Here is a 13,781-nt window from a genome sequence, read left to right on the forward strand (position 1 = left end):
TAGGGAAGTTGAGCACAGATCCTATTCGCTTGATCAAAAGCTCCTTGCCAAGGAACCTCCCTTGAGGTGGAAGTTCGCATCCTGAAATTTCATTCATATCCAGAAGCAAAAAATCTATCGAGTGACTGTTTGTATCCTGAAAAATTCACATTGTGGGGTATTCGTAAGCCGAGGTTCCACTGCATAACTTTTATGCATTCAGTGAGGTGCTTATTACTGGCATGCTGGCCACTACAGTAACCTTATTAACCCCTTGACTGTATTAACCCCCAATCCTGAGGTGTCTCCTGGTGTCGCAAAATCCCCCCCCCCCCCAAAAAAAAATTATTTTTTCTAATGAATCTTTTCCCGATTGTAATGACACCAAAAGAATGAAATTTGATGGAAAACTGATGGAATTACGACCTCGCGAAGTTAGTGACCTAGGCGATATTTACAAATCGGCAATTTCACCCACTTTGAGCCCCATTTTCAGCTAATTCCATTGTTCCAGTCGACCAAACTCATAGCTATTTCTTTAGAACTCTATTTTTTCTATCGATTGAGTACAAGAAACTGCCCATTTACCGATTTTAACTACCCAATAACGTGGTCAGAAATTTGCAATTAGGCCAATTTCAGAAAAATTAAAAAATATGACAATTTCAAAATAAGCTCCAGAATGAACATGCAGACATTCCTGGCTCTAAAATAACATTGTCTTTGTTCATCAGTCACGTCTCCAGGCCCCTCTGATATTACTCTTGCTTTCTATTTTGAATTTTTATTCAAACAAAAAATAGAAGATTTACTGTTATGCAGACTACTGCAATATTGTAATAATTGTACAAATAATGTCAACCCATTCATGACTACATATTAGAATGGTTACTTGGACACTTATTGGAAAATGACATCATTTGTTTACTTTTGAACATCAGCAAAAATCAAACATTTTCCCTATTTTGAGCTGCATTTCAAGGTTCTTTTGATAGTAAAACCAATAAAAATCACCTCTATTTATATATGTTTTCCATTCTATCAAATGAGACCAAGAAAACGAGAATACAACCATAAATACTATACGAAAATAGACCACAAAGTCGGCATTTTAATTTAAAAAAAAAAAAACGGTCGGAGTTTTTTTTCTCATTATGCACTGCTCGCTGCAGGATTTTTTTTTATATGATGCGCACTGACCACATAGACCCATTCTCTTACATGTGGGCCTACCAACTTTCTCCTGCTTGATTTGCAGCCGCTAGAATTTGAGTATATATATACGTCAAACACGGTGGCTCGTAAGATGTATATATATGACAAACAGTCAAAGGGTTAAATGACTGAAGCCCCGGGGCTTGTGAAGAAAAAATCCACAATTTTATAATCTTTTACTATTACAGATATCAACAAATGCAAATAATACCTAATAAAAATATTTTATACTTTGAGTTTTCAGAAAATTATTAAATGAAAGGCCAAAAAGTGTTCAAAACAGTTTAGAATATTTAAATATATGGTGCTGTACAGTGAGGCTGCCACACAAACTTATCATAAAGAAAAGCTAGTTTTTTTTTTTTTTTTTTTTTTTTTTAAAAAAGTCGGCCGTCTCCCACCGAGGCAGGGTGACCCAAAAAAGAAAGAAAATCCCCAAAAAGAAAATACTTTCATCATCATTCAACACTTTCACCACACTCGCACATTATCACTGTTTTTGCAGAGGTGCTCAGAATACAACAGTCTAGAAGCATAAACATATAAAGATACACAACATATCCCTCCAAACTGCCAATATCCCAAACCCCTCCTTTAAAGTGCAGGCATTGTACTTCCCATTTCCAGGACTCAAGTCCGACTATATGAAAATAACCGGTTTCCCTGAATCCCTTCACTAAATATTACCCTGCTCACACTCCAACAGATCGTCAGGTCCCAAGTACCATTCGTCTCCATTCACTCCTATCTAACACGCTCACGCACGCTTGCTGGAAGTCCAAGCCCCTTACCCACAAAACCTCCTTTACCCCCTCTCTCCAACCCTTTCGAGGACGACCCCTACCCCGCCTTCCTTCCCCTATAGATTTATATGCTTTCCATGTCATTCTACTGTGATCCATTCTCTCTAAATGACCAAACCACCTCAACAACCCCTCTTCTGCCCTCTGACTAATACTTTTATTAACTCCACACCTTCTCCTAATTTCCACACTCCGAATTTTCTGCATAATATTTACACCACACATTGCCCTTAAACAGGACATCTCCGCTGCCTCCAACCGTCTCCTCGCTGCTGCATTTACCACCCAAGCTTCACACCCATATAAGAGTGTTGGTACTACTATACTTTCATACATTCCCTTCTTTGCCTCCATAGATAACGTTTTTTGACTCCACATATACCTCAACGCACCACTCACCTTTTTTCCCTCATCAATTCTATGATTAACCTCATCCTTCATAAATCCATCCGCCGACACGTCAACTCCCAAGTATCTGAAAACATTCACTTCTTCCATACTCCTCCTCCCCAATTTGATATCCAATTTTTCTTTATCTAAATCATTTGACACCCTCATCACCTTACTCTTTTCTATGTTCACTTTCAACTTTCTACCTTTACACACATTCCCAAACTCATCCACTAACCTTTGCAATTTTTCTTTAGAATCTCCCATAAGCACAGTATCATCAGCAAAAAGTAACTGTGTCAATTCCCATTTTGAATTTGATTCCCCATAATTTAATCCCACCCCTCTCCCAAACACCCTAGCATTTACTTCCTTTACAACCCCATCTATAAATATATTAAACAACCATGGTGACATTACACATCCCTGTCTAAGACCTACTTTTACCGGGAAGTAGTCTCCCTCTCTTCTACACACCCTAACCTGAGCCTCACTATCCTCATAAAAACTCTTTACAGCATTTAATAACTTACCACCTATTCCATATACTTGCAACATCTGCCACATTGCTCCTCTATCCACTCTATCATATGCCTTTTCTAAATCCATAAATGCAATAAAAACTTCCCTATCTTTATCTAAATACTGTTCACATATATGCTTCAATGTAAACACCTGATCTACACATCCCCTACCCACTCTAAAACCTCCTTGCTCATCCGCAATCCTACATTCTGTCTTACCTCTAATTCTTTCAATTATAACCCTACCGTACACTTTTCCTGGTATACTCAGTAAGCTTATTCCTCTATAATTTTTAGTCTCTTTTGTCCCCTTTCCCTTTATATAAAGGGACTATACATGCTCTCTGCCAATCCCTAGGTACCTTCCCCTCTTTCATACATTTATTAAACAAAAGTACCAACCACTCCAACACTATATCCCCCCCTGCTTTTAACATTTCTGTCATGATCCCATCAGTTCCAGCTGCTTTACCCCCTTTCATTTTACGTAATGCCTCACGTACCTCCCCCACACTTACATTCTGCTCTTCTTCACTCCTAAAAGATGGTATACCTCCCTGACCAGTGCATGAAATTACTGCCTCTGTTTCTTCCTTAACATTTAAAAGTTCCTCAAAATATTCTCGCCATCTACCCAATACCTCCATCTCCCCATCTACTAACTCCCCTACTCTGTTTTTAACTGACAAATCCATATTTTCCCTAGGCTTTCTTAACTTGTTTAACTCACTCCAAAATTTTTTCTTATTTTCATTAAAATTTCTTGACAGTGCCTCTCCCACTCTATCATCTGCTCTCCTTTTGCACTCTCTCACCACTCTCTTTACCTTTCTTTTACTCTCCATATACTCTGCTCTTCTTATAACACTTCTGCTTTGTAAAAACCTCTCATAAGCTACCTTTTTCTCTTTTATCACACCCTTTACTTCATCATTCCACCAATCACTCCTCTTTCCTCCTGCCCCCACCCTCCTATAACCACAAACTTCTGCCCCACATTCTAATACTGCATTTTTAAAACTATTCCAACCCTCTTCAACCCCCCCACTACTCATCTTTGCACTAGCCCACCTTTCTGCCAATAGTCGCTTATATCTCACCCGAACTTCCTCCTCCCTTAGTTTATACACTTTCACTTCCCTCTTACTTGTTGTTGCCACCTTCCTCTTTTCCCATCTACCTCTTACTCTAACTGTAGCTACAACTAAATAATGATCCGATATATCAGTTGCCCCTCTATAAACATGTACATCCTGGAGCCTACCCATCAACCTTTTATCCACCAATACATAATCTAATAAACTACTTTCATTACGTGCTACATCATACCTTGTATATTTATTTATCCTCTTTTTCATAAAATATGTATTACTTATTACCAAATTTCTTTCTACACATAGCTCAATTAAAGGCTCCCCATTTACATTTACCCCTGGCACCCCAAATTTACCTACTACTCCCTCCATAACATTTTTACCCACTTTAGCATTAAAATCCCCAACCACCATTACTCTCACACTTGATTCAAAACTCCCCACGCATTCACTCAACATTTCCCAAAATCTCTCTCTCTCCTCTACACTTCTCTCTTCTCCAGGTGCATACACGCTTATTATAACCCACTTTTCACATCCAATCTTTATTTTACTCCACATAATCCTTGAATTAATACATTTATAGTCCCTCTTTTCCTGCCATAGCTTATCCTTCAACATTATTGCTACTCCTTCTTTAGCTCTAACTCTATTTGAAACCCCTGACCTAATCCCATTTATTCCTCTCCACTGAAACTCTCCCACCCCCTTCAGCTTTGTTTCACTTAAAGCCAGGACATCCAGCTTCTTCTCATTCATAACATCCACAATCATCTCTTTCTTATCATCTGCACAACATCCACGCACATTCAGACTTCCCACTTTGACAATTTTCTTCTTCTTATTCTTTTTAGTAATCTTTACAGGAAAAGGGGTTACTAGCCCATTGTTCCCGGCATTTTAGTTGACTTTTACAACACGCATGGCTTACGGAGGAAAGATTCTTATTCCACTTCCCCATGGATATAAAAGGAAAATTAATAAGACCAAGAACTATTAAGATAAAATCAAAGAAAACTCAGATGAGTGTGTATAAATAAATGTGTACAATCATACCACGTGAAGCTTGCTAAATTTGGAAAGTAAATTATTACAGATGTGTGATGACAAACTTAACCCCTTGAGGGTCAAGAGGCCCTCTCACAAACTCGTTCTCAGGGTTGAAAAATTTTTTGGAAAAAAAAAAAAAAAAAAAATTATTTATTTATTCTGTGCTCTCGTGAAGTTAGCAGTTTCTACGATATTTACACATCGGCGATTTCGCCCACTTTGAGCCCTACTTTTGGCCAATTCCAATGTTGCAGCCATCTAAAATCATAGCTATTTTGCTAGAACTCCATTTGTTCTATCAATTAAGTACAAGAAACTGCCATTTACCAATTTCAACTACCCAATAAAGTGGTCAGAAATTGGAAATTTCACAAATTTCGAAAGATGCCAATTTCAAAATAGCATCCAGAATAAACAAGACAGACATTCATGGCACTAAAATAACATTTTATCTGTTCATTAGTCACATCTCTAGGCCCCTCTTACATTACTTTTGCTTTCCATTTTGAATTTTTATTCTCACAGAAAATAGGTTTTTATTATGTATACTACTGCACCATTGCAAAAAGGGTATAAATGATGTCAACGCACTTGTGAAAGAATATTAGACTCACCAGTTGATGTGTATTGGACGTGTGGCATGATTTGTTTACTCTTGAACATCGGCAAAAATCTATCATTCTCGCTATTTTGAGCTCAATTTCAAGGTATGTACATACTTGCCATAGTGAAACTAATCAAAATCATCTCTATTTCTGTAACATATCTTCGAGTCTATCAAATGAGACCAAGGAAACGAGAATACAATCGTAAATACCATACAAAAATACACTAGAAAGTCGCTGTTTTAAACCAAAAACACAGTCGGAGGTTTTTTTCTCATTATGCACTGCTCGCTTCAGGATTTTTTTTATACTGTGCACACTGACCATGCAGACCTATTCTTTCATGTATAGGCCTGCCAACTTTCTTCCATATATAGGCCTGCCAGCTTTCTTCCATATATAGGCCTGTCAGCTTTCTTCCACCAGATTTGAAGGCGCTAGAATTTAGGCATACAAGTACGTGACCGACCCTGGCTGCAACGACGTACTTGTATGTGACTGGCCCTCCAAGGGTTAAGTGCACACTCATGAGCTATTTCACTACCCCTGACTTGCAGCTTAGCCTCATTATTCTAACTTTTTACCCATAAGTGTACAATATGAACACTGAATTCTTGATAAAACTGAGTTTAACAAGGCTTTACTACCCTCACCCCTTAACCCTTAAACTATCCAAATGTAGATCTACGTTTGCTTGTGTAGCGCTCCGAACATAGATCTATTTTTTTTTTTTACTTGCTTTCTTAAGGAGAAAATCAAGCTCTGAGCGCTACGCGCGTAAACGTAGATCTACATTTGGACAGTTTAAGGGTTAAGGGAGAAACCTTGACTCTGGAGAATTCTCGATCCAAGGAATCTGACCTGTTCTTGAATCGAACCTGATTATCTCCTATTCTGCAGGTATTGTATGACCACTACAGGTTTAACACTTCCCCATAATAAAAATTAATAATAATAGTATCCTACCCTCAACCTACTGGCTCTCAATGGTTGATACACATTCCTTCACTAATCAGCACAAAATATATTTTTTATTAAAAACGATACTCAATGAACTATGTCATTTACTCATTTGAAAGAAATGTCTACAATAAATTGTTTACTGCATTACTGATATCTTTTGTTTAATAAGAAACCATATTCCTTGGTTTTCATAACAGAAAGGCAATAGTGATAATTGTATTTGATGTTATTTCTATGTAGCCTTGGTAAGAGTTTATGAAATTTATATCTTTAAACTTGGAGTGGGAGGCAATTTGGTTCGATCCAAGGAAGGGAAGGACTGGTTAATTCCTTGGATCAAAAACCCCTCACTGGCATCGAGGAACCTCCCTGGAAAAGGAATGAATAGCCTTTAGAGCCACAAAAATATTCATCTCTTGCATGCCAGTTAATTTTTACAGTAAATTTAAACTTCCCTATTCACTATCTTTCCTTAAAACTAGTAGAAGAAATTACCATTAAAGAAATGTTTCCAAATGTTTTCTGGATCCTTTTAGTAATATTAATTTTTTATTTCCTCAACTGATTTCTCAGAGGATTGAGGATGGATTTAAAGGTAAGGGATCCTACCTGTTTGTATTCATTTCTAAATTATATCTTATTGAAGGTTTTAGTATTTGGTGCAATTTCAGTAAAAAATTAAATACTGTAATGATATAATAGTCTTTCTTAATATTTGTACATCTATCATTACTTTACTATTATTACATTCACAGACAAATGCTGAACTATTGGGGAGTCATACAATGCCTACCCCCCCCCCCCCCCCAAAAAAAAAATCCAAGCCCTGACAGTGTAATTACTGTACTAGGTTCATAAATTAAAAATAGAATGCAGTATGGCCAATGACTTGTCCATGGCTGTCTTAATACAGCGGTACCTCAGTATACATCCTTAATCCATTCCAGGACCTTGAACTTATACCAAACAGGGCATATACTAAACAAATTTTCCCATAAGAAATATAGGGAAAACAATTAATCCGTTCCCATGAAAAAAAATCCTATTGTTATTGGCATATTATACATTGATGGGGTTGTATAAAATAATTTAAACACTGCTTAATACTAATACACCTACCATCCGACTTACGACCTGCTCGACATACGGCCGTGTTTTCTATGCCAAATTTCTGGGAAATAAACAACTGTTTGTGTTGTACACAGTGTTTATCCTAAACTTTTCAGTATAAAATACAGTACTAGCAGCATAAAAAGTAAAGTAAAAAATGAAATACCAAAATAAAAAAATAAAATAAGCTCATTTCAAAAATGTGATGTTGATATTCTGTAGCAAGGTTCGACTTACGTCCTTTTCGACTTAGGACCGGTTTGTCGGAACCGAACTCGGTCATAAGTTGGATGGTGCCTGTATAAGTAATTTAAACACTCCTTAATACTAAAATACATACATAAATACAAAAGAATTAGATGAAATAAGTGCAAATTTAACCTCACTTTACTTTGCTGAAAAGATTCGAGTGCCTACTAGGGAGGAGGAGGAAATGTTATTGTTTGGAAGGAGAGTCCCTTTCTCTTTTCTGACTTGCTGATCCATGGGCAGAATGAGAGGAGTCGTGTTAGGGGGTTAATTAATTTACTAAAAATTTATACGAAAAAACAAAATCACATGAAAATTCACAGAATTACAGCATGGGTTGTTCATTGAATGGTAGCAAAGGGCAAACTGACATTAGTGGGCAGTTGTGGCTTTGTCTCTAGAGAGGTAAACAAGAGTAGCGAGCAGTGTCATGACTCATTTTGACCATACAAGTTCTAGCACGTGAGTCATATTCCAAACAAAGGTCGTACACCAAGCAAAGATTTTCGTGTCCAAACAGGATGTATACCAAGTTGGACTTATTCCAAAGCAGACATAAACCGAAGTACCACCGTACGGTGGACTCTCGAGTTTCTAAAGCCTCGTGATTTGTAAATTTCGCCTTCCGAGAACTTTTTTTTTGTCAAAATATTGCCTCACGGTTTGTAATTTGCCTCGTCATTCGTCGGTTGTCTGGAACATGTATGAGCGGCCTCCCAGCATCCACACCACACAAAGGCGCCCCACACACCATTCCCAGTCAGTGTGGCATTATTTATTGGCAAGTGACCATCACCTCACGTGTTCATACAATACATTTCGTAATATTCCATTCTTTTTTGTGCTTGCAACTGCTAACAAGCCACCATGGGCCCAAAGAAAGCTTCTAGTGCCAGCCCTTTGGTAAAGAAAGTGAGAAACACAACAGAATTATGGAAAAAGTTTGTAGAAAAATACGAAAGTGGTGGTGGTAGAGGGTGGTAGTGATAGTGGTAGAGGGTGGTAGTGGTTGTGATGGTGGTAGAGGGTGGTAGTGGTAGTGATCATGGTAGAGGGTGGTAATGATTGTGGTAGAGGGTAGAACTGCAAGAGCTCTGGACAGTTTTTTTGTGCAACAAGGGTCCAGTGACTCGAGCTGGTCCTAGTGCCATTAAAAAACAAAGAAGGGATGTAACCCCAGATAAGGGCTTGGTACCTAAGTCTTTATGGAAAGGGGATTCCTCATCCAAACAATAGTGTAACTTAAATAACAAAAAGGCACAATACCGTGACTGGAACGATGCACAAATAACCCGCACATAAAAGAGAGAAGCTTACGACGACGTTTCGGTCCGACTTGGACCATTGACAAAGTCACACTAACTACTACTACTACTACTACCTCCACCTCTTCCTGCCTATATATAGCCGTCCTGCTCCACCTCTGTTAGTGTGACTTTGTCAATGGTCCAAGTCGGACCGAAATGTCGTCGTAAGCTTCTCTCTTTTATGTGCGGGTTATTTGTGAATAGTGTAACTTCTCCATCCTCTCCCCTCTTCCTGTCTTCCATACACCAACAAGAGTCTTCAATAAAGGCAAGTGTGATGTTATTATTGTTTTATACGTGATGTTTCATTGTTTTCTGTATGTAGATCTATATTAATGTAAAAAAAATATTTTTGTTAATACTGTACTTTTGGGTGTCTGGAATGGATTAATTGGATTTACATTATTTCTCATAGGGAAAATGGTTTCACCATTCATAAATTTTGCCTTTCGTCTGACTCTGGAACGGATTAATTACGAAATTCGAGGGTCCATTGTATATGCTTTTTATGCACTTAAAATAAAAGATTCAGGAAATAAACAACAGCTGATCAAACTGTTTTCATCCATCTAGTTTCTACAATATGTATCATACATAAATAAAATATAACTATGACTACTAGTTACTACTCATTACACTTCCTATAAAATTAATATGCTACACTGTACAATTTTTTTTAATGTAAAGTATTACATTTATATTGGAATAAATCTATAAACTTTGCTACCATCTTCAGAGAGAATGGTGATAGTTTTGTCTACGCCGTTGTCGCCATTGCCGAAGCTCATTTATAACGAGTCGTGTCAAAAGCTGTAAAAGAAAGATGTTGCTAAGAAAAACATTAGCATGGTATCTCTAACAATATTCACATAACTTTTGTAGTTATAATACATTAGTGATGTAGCTACACATTATTATTCTATAAGAATCATGAGGGCTGTAGAAAAATTTATTTGTTCAATAGGAGCTATATATCTTTTTTTTTTAAATAGACCATCCTTAAGATCAACTGATAAAAAGCCCATCTCAATATTTAACTCTACATTACTTCCATTGTTTAAATGATGCCATCACAAATTCAGCATCATTGAAACCTGAAGTGTGCCGGATTATAGAATCTGCCGGATTACAGAGTGGTTAGGTTAGAATACACTTTATTAAGTTAACCAACAACCTGACTTACACAAGAAAGTTCATTGAACATCAGCAAAAATTAAACATTTCCGTTACTCTGTCGTGAAAGCAATCAAAATCATATCTATTTCTGTAATATATCTTCCATTCAATCAAATGAGACCAAAAGAAAACGAGAATACAGCCATAAAAACCACACAAAAAATATACCGCTAAGAGGCAGCTAATGGCTGAGAAGTGAACTCCATTACTTATGATCCGATTTCTTCATTTTTGGTGTACATTATGAAGCATCTTTCCATCACACATTGCCAAGCTTCAATAAGATAGCCAACAAACAATCAAGAAAAAAAATATTTACCAAAAATCATATATGGCAAGCCCAAGCCAGGTACTAGAAGTAAGTCACTTTGACCTTTTTTTGGGTTATCCTAGGTTCTCTACACATATGCTGCTATGTATGATAATCTATGTAGAGAAAATAGCTTTTTTGTTTCAGTTTTATGGTGCATTATGAGTGTATATCACAGTTAGCCCTGTGCTATACTCCATTTTCTCTAACATAAGCCCCCAAAACAGGGATAGAAGGATGGTACTTGTATCCATATCCTCTTCATAACTCAGTCGAATCGCTCAGTATTATGCCAAATATTATTCATTCTGGAGTATTCAACATGTTTTTACGTTATTTATATTGTTTATTATGACATATTAGATCAACTGTGACAGGCAAGTAAACCGTAGTGTTGATAATAAAGCATATTCCCCTGCATCACGAGACTGAGCTCATGGCAACCGACAGTGGTTTCAAAGCCACCTTATCTTTTGTGGACAATGTACTGTGTGTGCTTTACACAACGAGAATCATTTCTTTTAATTGTTGGAACCATGCCTAGGGCTAAAAGTAAGCAGGTTATAACAATAAATGGAGAAAAAGAAATTGGAATGACTTATGAAGCAAGCAGCATCACCAAATAGCACCAGTAAGTTGGTGTGGCAACCCTGGAAATTTGAAATTATACTAGCTAAAATTAGTGCTGAATACCTGATGGAACAAGATGTCTGATTGCCAGATTTGTGATGGTGGACCTGCACAGTTATTGTGCAATGCAATTGGCAAATTGGATTTATACAGCCCAATAACAGCCCAAATTGTTGTCAACCAGTAAATAATTTTATCTACATTTTTTCAGAAAGCTTTTTCTGATTTGTTTGGCCCCAGTAACTCTATTCTTACATTTTAAAAACTATTAATTTCTATATTTACATTATAAGATCAGCAGTTTGTATTAAACAGGAAAAACTAAACATTATACTTACAAGAAGAGCTAGAACGTCTGCTACCATAAGCATATAGAAGACGTAGTTCCAATCAAGTTCTGATACAGGTCCAGCAATTAGTGGTCCAACTGCAGCTCCTACAAACATACACACAAAAAATTATTTGATTATCATTCAGAATGTGCATATGCATGAAGTATTTTACAAAAAATCACCCTGCCTTAGTGGGAGACAGCCATTGAATTAAAAAAAAAAAAAACTTTCACCAGGATTCGCTCCCAGATATCAGTGCAAGGATATTTATTAGACTTGGTTAGCATTTTTACAGCTGAACTGTATGCAATTCTCATTGCAATTATCCGAATTGCATCCATGGCTACCTCAAAATTTGTAATCGTCTCAGATTCCTTTAGTGCTATGCAAGGTACAGGTCCGCCATCACAAATCTGGCAATCAGTTATTCGGTTCCTTCAGTTATTCGGCACTAATTTTGGCTAGCATAATTTCAAAATTCCAGGGTCGCCACACCAACCTGCTGGTACTGTTTGGTGGCGCTACTTGCTGCACAAGTCATTCCAGTTTCTTTTTCTCCATTTATTGTTTTAACCTGCGTACTTTTAGCCCTAGCCATGGTTTTTTTTTTTTTTTTCAACAAGTCGGTCGTCTCCCACCGAGGCAGGGTGACCCAAAAAAAAGAAAGAAAATCCCCAAAAAGAAAATACTTTCATCATCATTCAACACTTTCACCACACTCACACATTATCACTGCTTTTGCAGAGGTGCCCAGAATACAACAGTTTAGAAGCATATACGTATAAAGATACACAACATATCCCTCCAAACTGCCAATATCCCAAACCACTCCTTTAAAGTGCAGACATTGTACTTCCCATTTCCAGGACTCAAGTCCGACTATATGAAAATAACCAGTTTCCCTGAATCCCTTCACTAAATATTACCCTGCTCACACTCCAACAGATCGTCAGGTCCCAAGTATCATTCGTCTCCATTCACTCCTATCTAACACGCTCATGCACGCTTGCTGGAAGTCCAAGCCCCTCACCAACAAAACCTCCTTTACCCCCTCTTTCCAACCCTTTCGAGGATGACCCCTACCCCTCTTTCCTTCCCCTATAGATTTATATGCTTTCCATGTCATTCTACTTTGATCCATTCTCTCTAAATGACCAAACCACCTCAACAACCCCTCTTCTGCCCTCTGACTAATGCTTTTATTAACTCCACACCTTCTCCTAATTTCCACACTCCGAATTTTCTGCATAATATTTACACCACACATTGCCCTTAGACAGGACATCTCCACTGCCTCCAACCGTCTCCTCGCTGCTGCATTTACCACCCAAGCTTCACATCCATATAAGAGTGTTGGTACTACTATACTTTCATACATTCCCTTCTTTGCCTCCATAGATAACGTTTTTTGACTCCACATATACCTCAACGCACCACTCACCTTTTTTCCCTCATCAATTCTATGATTAACCTCATCCTTCATAAATCCATCCGCCGACACGTCAACTCCCAAGTATCTGAAAACATTCACTTCTTCCATACTCCTCCTCCCCAATTTGATATCCAATTTTTCTTAATCTAAATCATTTGATACCCTCATCACCTTACTCTTTTCTATGTTCACTTTCAACTTTCTACCTTTACACACATTCTCAAACTCATCCACTAACCTTTGCAATTTTTCTTTAGAATCTCCCATAAGCACAGTATCATCAGCAAAAAGTAACTGTGTCAATTCCCATTTTGAATTTGATGCCCCATAATTTAATCCTACCCCTCTCCCGAACACCCTAGCATTTACTTCTTTTACAACCCCATCTATAAATATATTAAACAACCATGGTGACATTACACATCCCTGTCTAAGACCTACTTTTACCGGGAAGTATTCTCCCTCACTTCTACACACCCTAACCTGAGCCTCACTATCCTCATAAAAGCTCTTTACAGCATTTAGTAACTTACCACCTATTCCATAAACTTGCAACATCTGCCACATTGCTCCTCTATCCACTCTATCATATGCCTTTTCTAAATCCATAAA

The 13,781-nt window shown here is 37.5% G+C and overlaps 1 protein-coding gene across 5 annotated transcripts in view; it reads right to left on the reverse strand.

The window, feature by feature from the left end:
• Window positions 1-4,094: 4,094 nt before the first annotated feature.
• The window catches only part of MFS16 (major facilitator superfamily transporter 16), a 168,800-nt gene continuing 159,113 nt past the window's right edge, over window positions 4,095-13,781 (reverse strand). For all 5 annotated transcript variants that reach the window (XM_070083733.1, XM_070083737.1, XM_070083732.1 and 2 more), the window contains 2 exons: window positions 11,744-11,841; window positions 4,095-10,099 (listed from right to left, as the gene is read on the reverse strand). In XM_070083733.1, coding sequence (XP_069939834.1) covers window positions 10,022-10,099; window positions 11,744-11,841 — 176 coding nt within the window. In that variant the 3' untranslated portion in view covers window positions 4,095-10,021. The remainder of the gene's footprint in view (window positions 10,100-11,743; window positions 11,842-13,781) is intronic.

Source organism: Cherax quadricarinatus, chromosome 10 (genome assembly GCF_038502225.1).
Source record: "Cherax quadricarinatus isolate ZL_2023a chromosome 10, ASM3850222v1, whole genome shotgun sequence".
In the NCBI taxonomy this organism is placed as follows: domain Eukaryota; kingdom Metazoa; phylum Arthropoda; class Malacostraca; order Decapoda; family Parastacidae; genus Cherax; species Cherax quadricarinatus.